The following is a 13,201-nucleotide window of genomic DNA, read 5'->3' as shown; positions in this document are numbered from 1 at the left end:
GGGGGTCTCCCTGCCTCAGTTTCCCCACATCCTCATTCCCTGCCCGTGTTCCAGGAAGGCCTGACGGGCCTGCATGCGGCCACAGCAGGGAACCATGCTGACTGTGTGAAGTTCCTTCTCCAGGCAGGAAGCAGTGCCAACGCCATCACCCAGGTAACCTCCCCCTGCCCCCCCCCCCCCCGCACCTGTCTGTTCTTGACTTTGACCTTGACCCCTCTGCCAGGTTAGCAGGAAGCAGCCTCAGTGCCTCCAAAGTGTGTGAACCCAGCAGGGGAGGCAGCAGGCCTGGGGTGCAGGCTTGGCCTCTCCCCCCCACACACCCCCAATTTCACTGTGGGACTTCAGGCAAGTCACTCAACTTCTCTGAGCTTCGTCTCTCAGCTGTGAAGTGGGGGTGACGTGTGTCTACTTTTCCAAGTTCAATGCCCCCACAGGGCCCAGGACACTCTGCTATTTATGTCTTCTTTTGCTACAGCCGATATGCGGGCAGAGACACTTAGCCAGATGCCAGGATCCTGAGGTCTGAGGCCTCTCAGGGTTGAGAGAAAATAACTTGACTCAACAGACATTTGATGTGAAGAAGTCCGGAGGGACTCATGCAGACACCCCAAGATGGGAGAGTGTCAGGTGGAGCAGTGATCAGAACTCTAGACTGTGTGTTTATTGGTAAAAGCATGCCGGGCTAGCTTCGCAGGCAGGAGGAGAGATGATCCAGGAACCAAGCTCGTGGTGGTAGCAATACAAATCTTTATTCATGCGGGAGCCCCAGGGTTGGGCGTGAGTGCAGCGGTTAAGCTACGTGGAGCCAGCTGCAATGGCCAGTGTCCGCCTCCCGGTCTGCACGCCTGACCTCCTCTAGGTCTGGACGCTGAAGAGAAGAGAGAGAAACCAGAAACAGAAGTGGCTTTTATAGGATAAAACTGCAAGTGGCTAGTCTGAAACAGAAATGGCTAAGAACAGGGGTGGAGAAAGGAAAAAGGCACGCTGGGAACTTCCTTAGCCACTGTTGCGATGGTTTTAGATGGTTTTAACGGGTGGATTAATGTTACCCTGCAGGTAGGGCGGGTCTTGAGGTAGAAAGAAGATCGATCAATGGTGGGGTGGGGTGGGGTGGGGGCTGGCTTAATGCCTGACAAAAGCAGGCTTCATGTTACAAGGAAAAAGGAAGATCAGAGATGCTTTTAGGTAAAAACATAATTCAGGAGCAATTGTCAAAGCACAAATTCAGGTGGGGGAGGCATCCAGAATGTGTCAAACCTAGATGACAGTAGTCTTTGTCAGGTCCAGTTCTCCAAGGCCTAGAACTAGGCAAGTCACTCTGCTGTGCTCAAACCCGACCAGTCAGGGAAGGGGACAAACGTCAGAGTTGCAGATGAACGCATTTCTGCATTATCTTTGGCCTGTGGGCTGGCAGTTAGCTCTGTGGACACTGTAGTTCCTCTGCCTTACATGGGAGGGAGCGGGGCAAAGGACACACAGCCTGGAGCCTTGCTTGGTGGGCAGCCTCAAGACTTTTTAGATAAAGGAATGTACCTGATAACAGGTGTGACCTGATAACCAAGTGGGTCTGTAAACATGGAGGCTCAGGTCACATCAACAGCACGAGATCTGGGATCAGGAAACTTCTTCAACATTTTCTTTTCATAAAGAGAGGGAGTGAACCCAGAACCACAGATGAGAAAGCTTCCCTGGCCGTCCTTTCTTCACTCTTTGCTTCCTTTTTAAGAGGAGAGAGAGCACGGCTGAAGCACTAGAAGTCCCAGGTTCAATCCCAGGCACCATCATAAGACAGAGCTGAGCAGGGCTCCAGATCAGAGAGAGAGACAGAGGCAGAGAGAGAGAGGCAGAGAGAGAGAGAGAGGCACCACAGCGTCATGTGCTCCCATGTGGTGCCAGGGCTGGATGCCAACATCTCGTGCTTGGCCAGCTGGCGCCCAGCCATGCTTTTTCTTGCAGACCAGTAACGAATCCACCGCCGTGCTAGACAGAGGACTTCAGGTTCTGGTAGACTTTGTTCTAAATTCTGAGCATATAGCAATATACGCAGTGCGTGTACACACACGGTGGAGACTGTCACTCGTTTAGCAGAGAAATTGGAGAATGTTCTTAAAGACACTGATTGAGGCTGGATGGTGGTATGCCTGGTTGAGCACACACGTTACCATGTGCTAGGACCCAGGTTCAAGACCCCAGTCTCACCTGCAAGGGGGGAGCTTCATGAGTGGTGAAGCAGGTCTGCAGGTGTCTCTCTTTCTCCCTCTCTATCTCCCCCTTCTCTCCATATTTCTCTGTCTCTATCCAATAAATAAATAAAAATATTTTTTAAAATAAAGATTTATTTCTTCACAGATTAACAAGATTTAAATAAATAAAAAGATTTTTAAATAAAGATCTTTAATAAAAAATAAATAAATAAGATTTTTTAAAAATAAAGATTTATGGGAGTCGGGTGGTAGCGCAGCGGGTTAAGCTCACACGGCACGGAGCACAAGGACTGGCTAAGGATCCCGGTTCAAGCCCCCCGTTCCTTACCTGCAGGGGAGTTGCTTCATAAGCAGTGAAGCAGGTCTGCAGGTGTCTATTCTTTCTCTCCCCCTCCTCTCTCCATTTCTTTCTGTCCTATCCAACAATGATGACATCAATAACTACAACAATAATAACTACAACAATAAAAACAAGAGCAAAAAAGGGAAAAACAAATAAATAAATATTTTAAAAACTTTAAAAAATTTTTTAAAAATAAAGATTTATTTCTTCACAGATGTAACAAGAGAGTAGCATCCCCCCCACCCAAGTCAGGTCACTGGCGGTGCTGAGGCTCGAACCTAGGGCCTCAGACTGGCCAGCATTCATCCTTCCTGCTGAGCAACTGCCCGGCCACTGCCCAGTCGCTCAGATCTGTGCTGTGGGGGGTGGGGTGAGGGCAGCTGGCAGAGTGGGCTCCACAGCCCCGTGTGTCCCAGGCCACTGCTCCTGGGGACAGCCCTTCTCGCCTGTCTCTCCAGAGAAAGCAGAGCTGCCTGCACACTGCGGCCCTGGGGGGCTCTGAGGATGTGGCCCGGGCCCTCCTCCTCGCGGGGGCCTGCGCCAACTCGGCCGACCAGGTAAGTGTGTCCCTCCCGTCGGGCGGTGCCATGTCCCCGGTGTTAAACATTGTCTCTGGAGTGAGGCAGCCTGGCCTTGGAGAGGCCGCTCCATACCTCTGAGTACAGTTGAGGGGTGTGTGTGTGTGTGTGTGTGTGTGTGTATGTGTGTGTGTGTATGTGTGTGTGTATGTGTGTGTGTATGTGTGTGTATGTGTGTGTATGTGTGTATGTGTGTATGTGTGTATGTGTGTGTATGTGTGTATGTGTGTATGTGTGTGTATGTGTGTGTATGTGTGTGTATGTGTGTATGTGTGTGTGTATGTGTGTGTATGTGTGTGTATGTGTGTGTATGTGTGTGTGTGTGTGTGTGTGTGTGTGTTGTACACACACACATGTAGGTGTCTGTTCTGACCAGAACTCAGCCCTGGCTACTGATGGTGTGGGGGGACTAGAACCCGAGACCTCCATCCCAAGTGCTGTGCCTTCCCAGCCCTTCTTCTTCTTCTTCTTCTAGCGTTTGCCCTTCTTCCGTAGCCAGTCAACAGCGTCAGGTTGAGCCTGATGTAAAGTTTCGAGACCTCCCTTGAATCTGGAGAGGTGGCAGTCGTTGACTATGTGGGTCATAGTCTGTCTGGAGCCGCAGGGGCAGTTCGGGTCGTCTCCGGCTCCCCAGCGATGGAACATAGCGGCGCACCGGCCATGGCCTGTTCGATAGCGATTGAGGAGGGCCCAATCATAACGTGCTAGGTCAAAGCCGGGTTGACGCTTGCAGGGGTCTGTGATGAGGTGTTTGTTCTTTACCTCAGCTGACTGCCAGCTCTGTTTCCAAGAGTCTGGAACAGAGAAGTTCAGTGTAGGCGTAGGGGACCAGATTGGGTGACAAGACGGCAAGCGTTGGACAGGGTGGGCGAAGATCTCCGCGTATATTGGCAGGTCCGGTCGAGCGTAGACGTGGGAAATGAACTTAGATGATGCCGCATCCCGATGAATATCTGGCGGGGCGATGTTGCTAAGAACTGGCAGCCATGGAACCGGGGTGGAACGGATGGTTCCAGAAATTATCCTCATGGAGGAATATAATTTGGAATATAAAGTGGACATGGGGGCTACGGAACCTTACTGGGGCACAGTATTTTGCAGTGGAATAGCATAATGCCAGAGAGGATGATCGTAGTGTGGAAGCGCTCGCGCCCCATGAGGAGCTGGCCAGTCTTGCAATGATGTGATTCCTCGCGCCCACCTTTGCTGCAGTTTTTATGAGATGTTCGTGAAATGACAGAGTGCGATCGAGAGTAACGCCAGGATAGACTGGCTGGGCTTCATGCCGGATTCTCGTATCGCCAAGCTGCACATTAAGCTCACGCGAGGCCGAGGCATGGTGTAGATGGAAAACAGATGATTCCCAGCCCTCATAGCTGACGATGAGCAGGAAGACTGTGATGCAGTTCACTTCAATGTGCAGGGCAAACGCGTCCTGTCTTGCAGTTTAGGGTCACGGGGACCATAGGGGGTACATTTGGGGGGGCACGCCAGTCTTGAACCTCAGTGCTTCTGTCTGGGGGAGGGAACAGGGCCAGGTGGTGGCATACCCATTAAATGCACACATTATCATGCGCTAGGACCCAGGTTTGAGTCCCTGGTCCCCGCCAGCAAGGGGAGAGTTTCACCAGTAGTGAAGCAAGTCTGCAGGTGTCTCTCTCTGTTCTATCTCCCCCACCCCTCTCAGTTTCTCTCTGTCCCATCAAGTAAAATAGAAAGGAAAAAATGGCCGCCAGGAGAGGTGGATTTACAGTGCTGGCATCGAGCCCCAGCAATTACCCTGGTGACAGTAATAATAGTCATGATATTAATGGGTCCAGGTGGTGGTGCACCTGGTTGACTGCACCTGTTACAATGCACAAGGGTTAAGGACAGGGGTAGGTCGCATAATGGTTTTGCAAAGAGACTCTCATGCCTGAGGCTCCACAGTCCCAGGTTCAATCCCCTGCACCACCATAAGCCAGAGCTGAGCAGTGTTCTGGTAAACAAACAAACAAATAATCAAAAAACAATGCATAAGGGTTTGAGCCCCTGGTTCCCACCTGCAGGGGGGAAGCTTTGTGAGTGGTGAAGCTGCAGGTGTCTATGTCTTTCCCTCTGTTATCCTGACCCTCTTGATTTCTGGCTGTCTCTATCCAGTAAATAAATAAAGATGAAAAACTTTTAAGTAGGGACCAAGCAGTGGCGCACCTGGTTAAGGACTCACATTACAATGTGCAAAAGACCTGGGTTCTAGCCCCTGGTCCCCACCTGCAAGGGGGTAAGCTTCATGACTGGTGAAGCAGGGCAGCAGATATCTCTCTGTCTCTTCCCCCTCTGTCTCTCCTTCCTCTCTCAAATTTTCTCTGTCTCTATCCAATAATATAAATAAAATATTAAAAAATTTTAATTAAAAGAATAATAAAAAGCACAGGCCCAGGAATGCCGTCCCTGCCCCCTTCCTGGGCTCAGGCGAGAATCAGGCATAAGAGAGCATTCAGGCTGACTGTCACCAGTGTGATAGAGAAAGGGGAAGCCTCCCCCGAGTCGCACGGAAAGAGAGAGACAGAGAGACAGGGAAAGAGAGAGCCAGAGAGATGCAGGCCCAGGAAGGCATTGCACATGGATCCTTAATCACCCAGCCCCTGGGGTTCAGGCCTTAGTGCTGTAAGCTGTTGAAGCCTCTGCACCCAGCACCCAGCACCCAGCCCGAGCTCAGGGGCCCTGAGCTGACTCACATGTCCCCTCCCAGCAGGGCGCCACTCCCCTGCACGTGGCAGTGAGGCACAACTTCCCCGCCCTGGTGCGACTCCTGGTGGATTCGGGCTGTGACCTGGACGCCACTGACAACGTGAGTGACCTTAGACAATTTGGTCCCCTCGGGGTCTCTGGGCGCCCACCCCAGGCTGGCAGGGCACGGGCCAGGGTTTGAGAAGGACCCGGAGATGCAGAGGCCCTGGCCAAACTGTCAAAAGGCCACACTCCACCATCATGGATTGAACCCAGGGCAGCCCGCGCACAGTGGGGCATGGGCTGCACTGGCTGAGCCTTCCCGCCCCACATCCTTGGCTTCCCTCCAGAGGCAGCAGACACCCCTGCACCTGGCAGCAGAACAGGCCTGGCAGGACACAGTGGAGCTGCTCCTCAGAGCTGGCGCAGACCTGAGCCTGCGAGACAAGGTACCTTCATTCAGAACTCGTGGCCCTGAGCTGCTTTGGCCTCTGCTTGCCAGAGGGAGACTCCACGCCTAATGTCTTACGCTCTCACAGTGCCCACAGACTCCTATTCTGTATACAGCAGCTCAAATGCCGCCTCCTCCAGGAAGCCGTCCTGCTCCTCCACTTCCTCCCTGCTGCCTTCTTGGTTCCCAGTCACTTTGCGGGAAGCCCCCCTGACCGTCCCCTCTCCTGCTTTGGACTTGCTGTACATTTGTTTTCTGTCCACTCCTACCCCCCCCCCAGCACCCATCACCCATCACTGCTTCTTTCTACCTGCAGCCTTGGGGTGGGAGGGCGTGGTGGCATACCTGGTTGAGCTCACGTGTTACTATGTGCAAAGAGCTGGGTTCAAGCCCTTGGTTCCCACCTGCAGGGGGCAACTTCACAAGCAATGAAGCAGGGCTGTAGGTCTGTCTATCTCTCTGTCTGTCTCCCTCCCTCCCTCTCTACCTCTCCCTCCTGTCTAGACTTCTGTCTCTAGTAAATAAATAAATACTTTATCTATTTATTTATTGTCTCCAGGGTTATCACTGGGGCTCAGTGCCAGCACTACAAATCCACTGCTCCTGGAGACCATTTTTCCCATTTTGTTGCCCTTGTTGCGGTTGTGATTGTTGTAATAGCTGTTGTTGCTGCTGGATAGGACAGAGAGAAATTGAGAGAGGAGAGGAAGACAGAGAGGGGGAGAGAAAGACAGACATCTGCAGATCTGCTTCACCACCTGTGTAGCGACTCCCCTGCAGGTGGGGAGCTGGGGGCTCCAACTGGAATCCTTCCTCCCGTCCTTTCGTTTTGTGCTATGTGCGCTTAACCCGCTGCGTTACTGCCCGACTCCCTGAGTACATAATTTTTTAAGTGAAGATGGGGCCATGCAGTAGTGGACTTGGTTGAACACTCACATAACAGTGTGCAAGGGCCCAGGTTCATGACCATGGTCCCTATCTGCAGGGGGCGGATAGAAGCCGCTTCACAACTGGCAAAGCAGTACTGCAGGTCTCTCTCTTTCTCCCTCTTCCCTCTTGATTTCTCTCTTGTCTCGATCCATAAATAAATAAATTAAATGACTGGGGCTTAGGAAGTCAGGGAGAGCTGGAGGGCCAGGAAGTCTTCCTGGAGGAGGCTGCATTTGAAGTCTGGACACAAGACAAGCGCTGGCCTTAGACTGTCTGTGACTTTTCCCTGTCCTTCCTTCTAGCCCCTCCCAGGCTTCTCTGCTGGTGGGTTGCAGGGACCTGGGTTCCTTGGGTGCCAAACACCTTGGTCAGTGCTAGGGGTCCCCCAGCCTTGTCCCTCCTGCAGGACCCTGCTTCCCTTCTCGCCCTCTCCCTGCAGCAGGGGAAGACGGCACTGGCTGTGGCTGCCCGCGCCAACCACGTCAGCCTGGTGGACATGCTCATCAAGGCTGACCACTTCCACACGCGGCAGAAGGTACTCGGACCCCGAACTCAGTCTCTCGATGCCGGGGAGGAACAGCCTGTCTGGCTGGGGGCCCTGTGAGCTTTGAGGTGAGGGATCTCCCAAAAGTTACAGGCACCAGGGCTTCCTCGGGATTCTGCTGTCACTCCTCAGGAATGGGGGGAGGGATGATTTTACTAATTTTTGCCTGATCCCGACAGCTAACGTGCAGATAGGCCAAAGGTATTGTCTGGGGAGATGGTGTCAGAGTTGGAAAAAGGACTAGAAAGCTGCATCTGGGCAGAGAGTAGCTACAAAATATGGGAAAAGTATATAAATACTGTTCACCATAAACCCCATCTGCAAAAAAAAAAAAAAAAAGGAATGGGGGGAGGGTGCTGACAAGTGGGTGCCCATTACTGCCCTCTGTGGGTGATTGTTACTGCTTCTGGGGGGGGGGGTGCATGAGAAAGTGTGCTGGGATTGTTTGGTGATGCCTGCTGTTGGTCTGGGGGAAGGGGAGAGGGGGCATGAGAATGGGGGGGGGGGGGCGGGTTAGTGCCTGAGGGTTGTGGAGAATCACTAAACACCAGGCAGCCCAGGAGGTGGGGCGGTGCTCAAAATCACAGCAAAGGCAGTGTCAGAACCAGAACTGGAATTCACATTCCTAATCCTCAAGTCATCTCCTCTTTTTAAAAAAATCTTTATTATCTTTACTTATTTATTGGATAGAGATTGTCAGAAAGAGAGAGAGAGAGAAAATGACCTGCATTCCTGCTTCACCACTTATGAAACTTTCCCCTTGTTGATGGGGACCGGGGGCTTGAACCAGGGTCCTTGGGCACTGTAACATGTGCGCTCAACCAGGTGCACCAACACCCGACCCCTCAACTCTTTCCTTCTACACAAGCTTTTCCTTTATAGTTCCTGTCGCAGCAGTACAAGAAAGCACCAGGAGATCTCAAATGCTCTAATACATGAAACCTCACACTGTCAGGGAGGTTGCAGTGGGTCTTGCAAGCATGAGGTCCCAAGCACAAGGTCCTGAGTTCAATCCCCGGCATTCACTAATAAACTATAGAAGTGTCTCAGATATTTGAGACTCATTTTAGCTGAAGCTCTCTGAATTGCCAGAGAAATCCTCCTGACCCACACACAGAGCCAAAAGTATCTTCATGGTTTTCATTTATTATTATGATTGTCATTATTATTTGGAACCAGGGTTTTTGCTGGGGCACTATAAATTCATGGCTCCTGGTGGACATTTTTTCCTTATTTATTTTTTATCTTGCCATTTTATTAACAGGACAGAGAGAAATTGAGCTGGGAGGGAGAGTTAGAGAGGGAGAGAGACAAAGAGACACCCGCAAATCTACTTCACTGCTTGTGAAGCTTCCCCTCCCTGTAGGTGGGGACCGGTGTCTCAAACCCAGGTCCTTGTGTACTGTAATGTGTGCGCTTTACCAGGTGTGCCACTGCCCAGTCTGTTACTGTGGTGTGTGTATGTGTGCTTTTAAAAAAGATTGTCTCTTGTGTGGTCCAGGAAGTGGCACAGTGGATAAAGCACTGGACTCTCAAGCGTGAGGTCCTGTGTTTGATCCCTGGCAGCATATGTACCAGAGTGATGTCTGGTTCTTTCTCTCTCCTCCTATCTTTCTCATGAATAAATAAATAAAATATAAAAAAAATAAAAATAAAATAAAAAGATTATCTATTAGCACAAAAGAGAGAACCAGAGCATCACTGGTATGTGCTATGCCAGAATTCAAACTTGGAGCCTCAAGCTTGCAATCCCAGTGCTGTAGCCACTGTGCCACCTTGAGCTGTGACACAGTTTAATTTAAGCTGTGACAAGATTCTCCTGTTTCACACAGGAAACATTCTGTTTTCCCCGCACTGCACCCCGCCCCCTACTGTTTTCTGGACAATGAGCTGCCCACAGAGAAAAGGGAGGAAGGAGGGCTTCCTGGAGGAGGAGGAGGCAATGTGAGCATCTCAGGTGCCATGAGCCTAGGAGACTCAAAGGGGCGGTGGGAGCCTGGCAGGGCACCCCCCTCCCAGGCAGTCTCTGTACTTTGGGGTCTTCCCCAGGACGCCCCCACATCGAGCGTGAGCTTCAGGCAGGACCACCGGCCGGAGACACAGCTGCTCCGTCAGGCCCTGTGGCACTTGGCCTCCCCGCGACCTGCGGCCCCACGAGTGGAAGCGGCTGGCCGGCATCTGGGGCTTCACTGAGGCCCATGTGCAGGCCATCGAGCAGCAGTGGACAGGTACCCCCCGCCTCAGCCAGCTGGCACCCCCATCCTGGGGCCAGGAGGTGTGTGTGAAGCTGACCCAGGGCCCCACTCGAACCCGCAGTCGGGGCTCCTGCCTCCCCCAGAGCGTCAGTCGGTACAGCGAGGATGGGAGATGGGAGACGATTGGGGGGAGGCATCAGGGAGGGTTCCCAGATCCCCCCTCCAGGCCCAGGGCCCCTCAGACTCCCTCCCCGGCCTCACTCTGTTCCGCCCGTCTGGCCCCGGAGTCGGGCTTAGCCCGTGAACTGTCCGTCTGTGATGGAGTCTCCCCTTGGGGTGAGGAAGTTTCCTCTGCTTCTGGCAGAAGCAGCGCATGTACCCCCAGCCCGCACACCACACACCATTCCCAGGACACTGCCGGACTCTGCCTCCCCCTCCTGACCTCTGAACCTCACTCTTTTCTTCTTATTTATCTATTTATTTATTTTGGCTAGAAACAGAGAAATTGAGCTGGGAGGGGGAGGTAGAGAGGTAGACAGGAAGGGAGGGAGGGGAAGAGAGAGAGAAAAAGAGCTGCAGCCCTGCTTCACCGCTTGTGAAACTCCCCCCCTGCAGGTGGGGACCAGGGGCTTGAACCTGCGTCCTTGCAGACTGTAATGTGAGCACTTAAGTGCCTGGCCCCTTGCTTATTTATCTTCTATTTATATGCAATTAAGATATATATATGTATATATACATATATATTTTTTTAAGATCTTTAAAATTTATTCATGAGAAAGGGGAAAGAGAGAGAAATAACCAGACATCACTCGGTACATGTGCTGTCTCTGTCTCTCTCATAAACAAATCTTTACTAATAAAGATCAAACTCAGGACCTCATGCTTGAGAGTCCAACGTTCTATCCACTGTGCCACCTCCCAGACCACTAATGAAGATATATTTGATAGCGATATAGTACAGTATATTCAAATTTTATTTACTTTTATGGAATAATTCATATTCCATAATAATAAATCATGACATACAAGTAAAATACAGTTTATAGATTGCTCCCACGTCAGTGTATAAGTATTATTAAGCTAAACAAGTACTGTGGTCCGGGAGGTGGCACAGTGGATAAAGCACTGGACTCTCAAGCATGAGGTCCTGAGTTTGATCCCCGGCAACACATGTACCAGAATGATGTCTGGTTCTTTCTCTCTCTCCTCCTACCTTCCTAGTAAATAAATAAATAAATAAATAATCTTTTAAAAATAAACAAGTACTGTGGTCCGGGAGGTGGCACAGTGGATAAAGCATCGGACTCTCAAGCATGAGGTCCTGAGTTCAATCCCCGGCAGCAGGTGTACCAGAGTGATGTCTGGTTCTTTCTCTCTTTCCTCCTATGTTTCTCATTAATAAATAAATAAAATCTTTAAAAATAAATAAATAAAATTAATAAACAAGTACCTTTTACTTATATGTATTTACTGTGCATTTAAAATATTTAATTTTGGAAAACTGAGAAATGTTATGCATGTACAAACTATTGTATTTACTGTTGAATGTAAAACATTAATTTCCCAATAAAAAATAAATAAATAAGGGAGTCAGGTGGTAGCGCAGCGGGGTTAAGTGCACGTGGTGCAAAGCGCAAGGACCCTATGGATCCCGGTTTGAGCCCCCGGCTCCTCACATGCAGGGGAGTTGCTTCACAAGCGGTGAAGCAGGGTCTACAGGCATCTCTCTGTCTCTCTTCCTCTCTATCTCCACCTTCTCTCTTAATTTCTCTCTGTCTCTACCAATAACAAAAATAAACAAAGTAAAAAAATTTTAAAAATAAGATATTTAATTTATTTATTGGATAGTGACAGAGAGAAATTGAGAGGAGAGAGGGAAATAAAAGAGAGACACACCTGCATCTCTGCTTCATTGCCTGCAAAGCTTTCCCCCAGCAGATGGGGGCCAGGAGCTTGAACCCGGGTCCTTGAGCCACTGAGAACCTGGGTCCTACCTGCCACTGCCCAGCCCCTCTGAACCTCACTTTCACCCTGAGCCTGACCCTGCTAGCATTCGGCTACAGGCAGCCTCCCAGGAGAGGCAGCAGCAGGCTGGACATCCCGGGAACTCCTGGCCCTGGCAGTCAGGCTAAGGACAATGGGAGCGAGGGGCGGGGAGGGGGCGGGGAAGGTGGCGAAGTGGTGGGGCAGATCGATCTGCACACTGAGGTCCCAGGTTCTTTTTTTTTTTTTTTTTTTTTTTATTTAAATTTTTAATTTAAGAAAGGATTAGTGAACAAAGGCATAAGGTAGGAGGGGTACAACTCCACACAATTCCCACCACCCAATCCCCATAACCCACCCTCTCCCATGATAGCCTTCCCATTCTCTAGCCCTCTGGGAGCATGGACCCAGGGGTCGTTGAGGGTTGCAGAAGGTAGAAGGTCTGGCTTCTGTAATTGCTTCCCTGCTGAACATGGGTGTTGACTGGTCGGGTCCATACTCCCCAGTCTGCCTCTCTCTTTCCCTAGTCAGGTGTGTCTCTGGGGAAGCTGAGCTCCAGGACACATTGGTGGGGTCCTCAATCCAGGGAAGCCTAGCCAGCATCCTGGTGGCATCTGGAACCTGGTGATTGAAAAGAGAGTTAACATACAAAGCCAATCAATTTGTTGAGCAATTTTTTTTTTTTTAACCAGAGCACTGATCAGCTCTGGTTTATGGTGGTGCAGGGGATTGAAACTCTGGAGCCTCAGGCATGAGACTCTGTTTGCGTAACCATTATGCTATCTACCCCTGCCTGAGGTCCCAGGTTCTATCCCCAGCACTGCTTCTGCCTGAGCTGAGCAGTGCTCTGGTTTGGGGTGTCTCTCTCTGTCTGTCTGTCTGTCTGTCTGTCTGTCTGTCTCTGTCTCTCTCTCTCTCTCTGTCTCTCTCTCATAAGCACATCTTTACTAATAAAAAACGAAAAAGGGCCGGGAAGTGGTGCAGCTGGTTGAGCAGACGCATCACCATGCTCAGTGACCCGGGTTCAAGCTTCACAAGTGGTGAAGATCACAAGTGGCAGATCTCACAAGTGGTGAAGCAGGGCTGCAGCTATCTCTCTCTCTCTCCCTCTCTCTTTTCCCATGTCCCCTCATGATTTCTCTCTATGTCTATTCAAAATAAAGTAAGTAAATAAGGGTGCCAGGTGGTGGTGCACCTGGTTGAGCACACACATTACAGTATGTAAAGACACAGGTTCAAGCCTCTGGCCCCCACCTGCAGGGGG

General features: G+C 50.8%; 1 protein-coding gene across 1 annotated transcript in view; it reads left to right on the top strand.

The window, feature by feature from the left end:
• Positions 1 to 13,201, top strand: part of ANKDD1A (ankyrin repeat and death domain containing 1A) — a 29,505-nt gene that overhangs the window by 12,707 nt on the left and 3,597 nt on the right. Inside the window, 7 exon segments of the mRNA XM_016192233.2 lie at positions 55 to 153; positions 3,006 to 3,104; positions 5,857 to 5,955; positions 6,185 to 6,283; positions 7,655 to 7,750; positions 9,809 to 9,895; positions 9,897 to 9,987. Of these exon segments, the coding sequence (XP_016047719.1) occupies positions 55 to 153; positions 3,006 to 3,104; positions 5,857 to 5,955; positions 6,185 to 6,283; positions 7,655 to 7,750; positions 9,809 to 9,895; positions 9,897 to 9,987 (670 nt within the window).

Source organism: Erinaceus europaeus, chromosome 16, assembly GCF_950295315.1.
Source record: "Erinaceus europaeus chromosome 16, mEriEur2.1, whole genome shotgun sequence".
NCBI classification, from domain to species: Eukaryota; Metazoa; Chordata; class Mammalia; order Eulipotyphla; family Erinaceidae; genus Erinaceus; species Erinaceus europaeus.
Note: the sequence above shows the minus strand (reverse complement) of the source record. Positions and strands in the feature narration are given on the sequence as shown.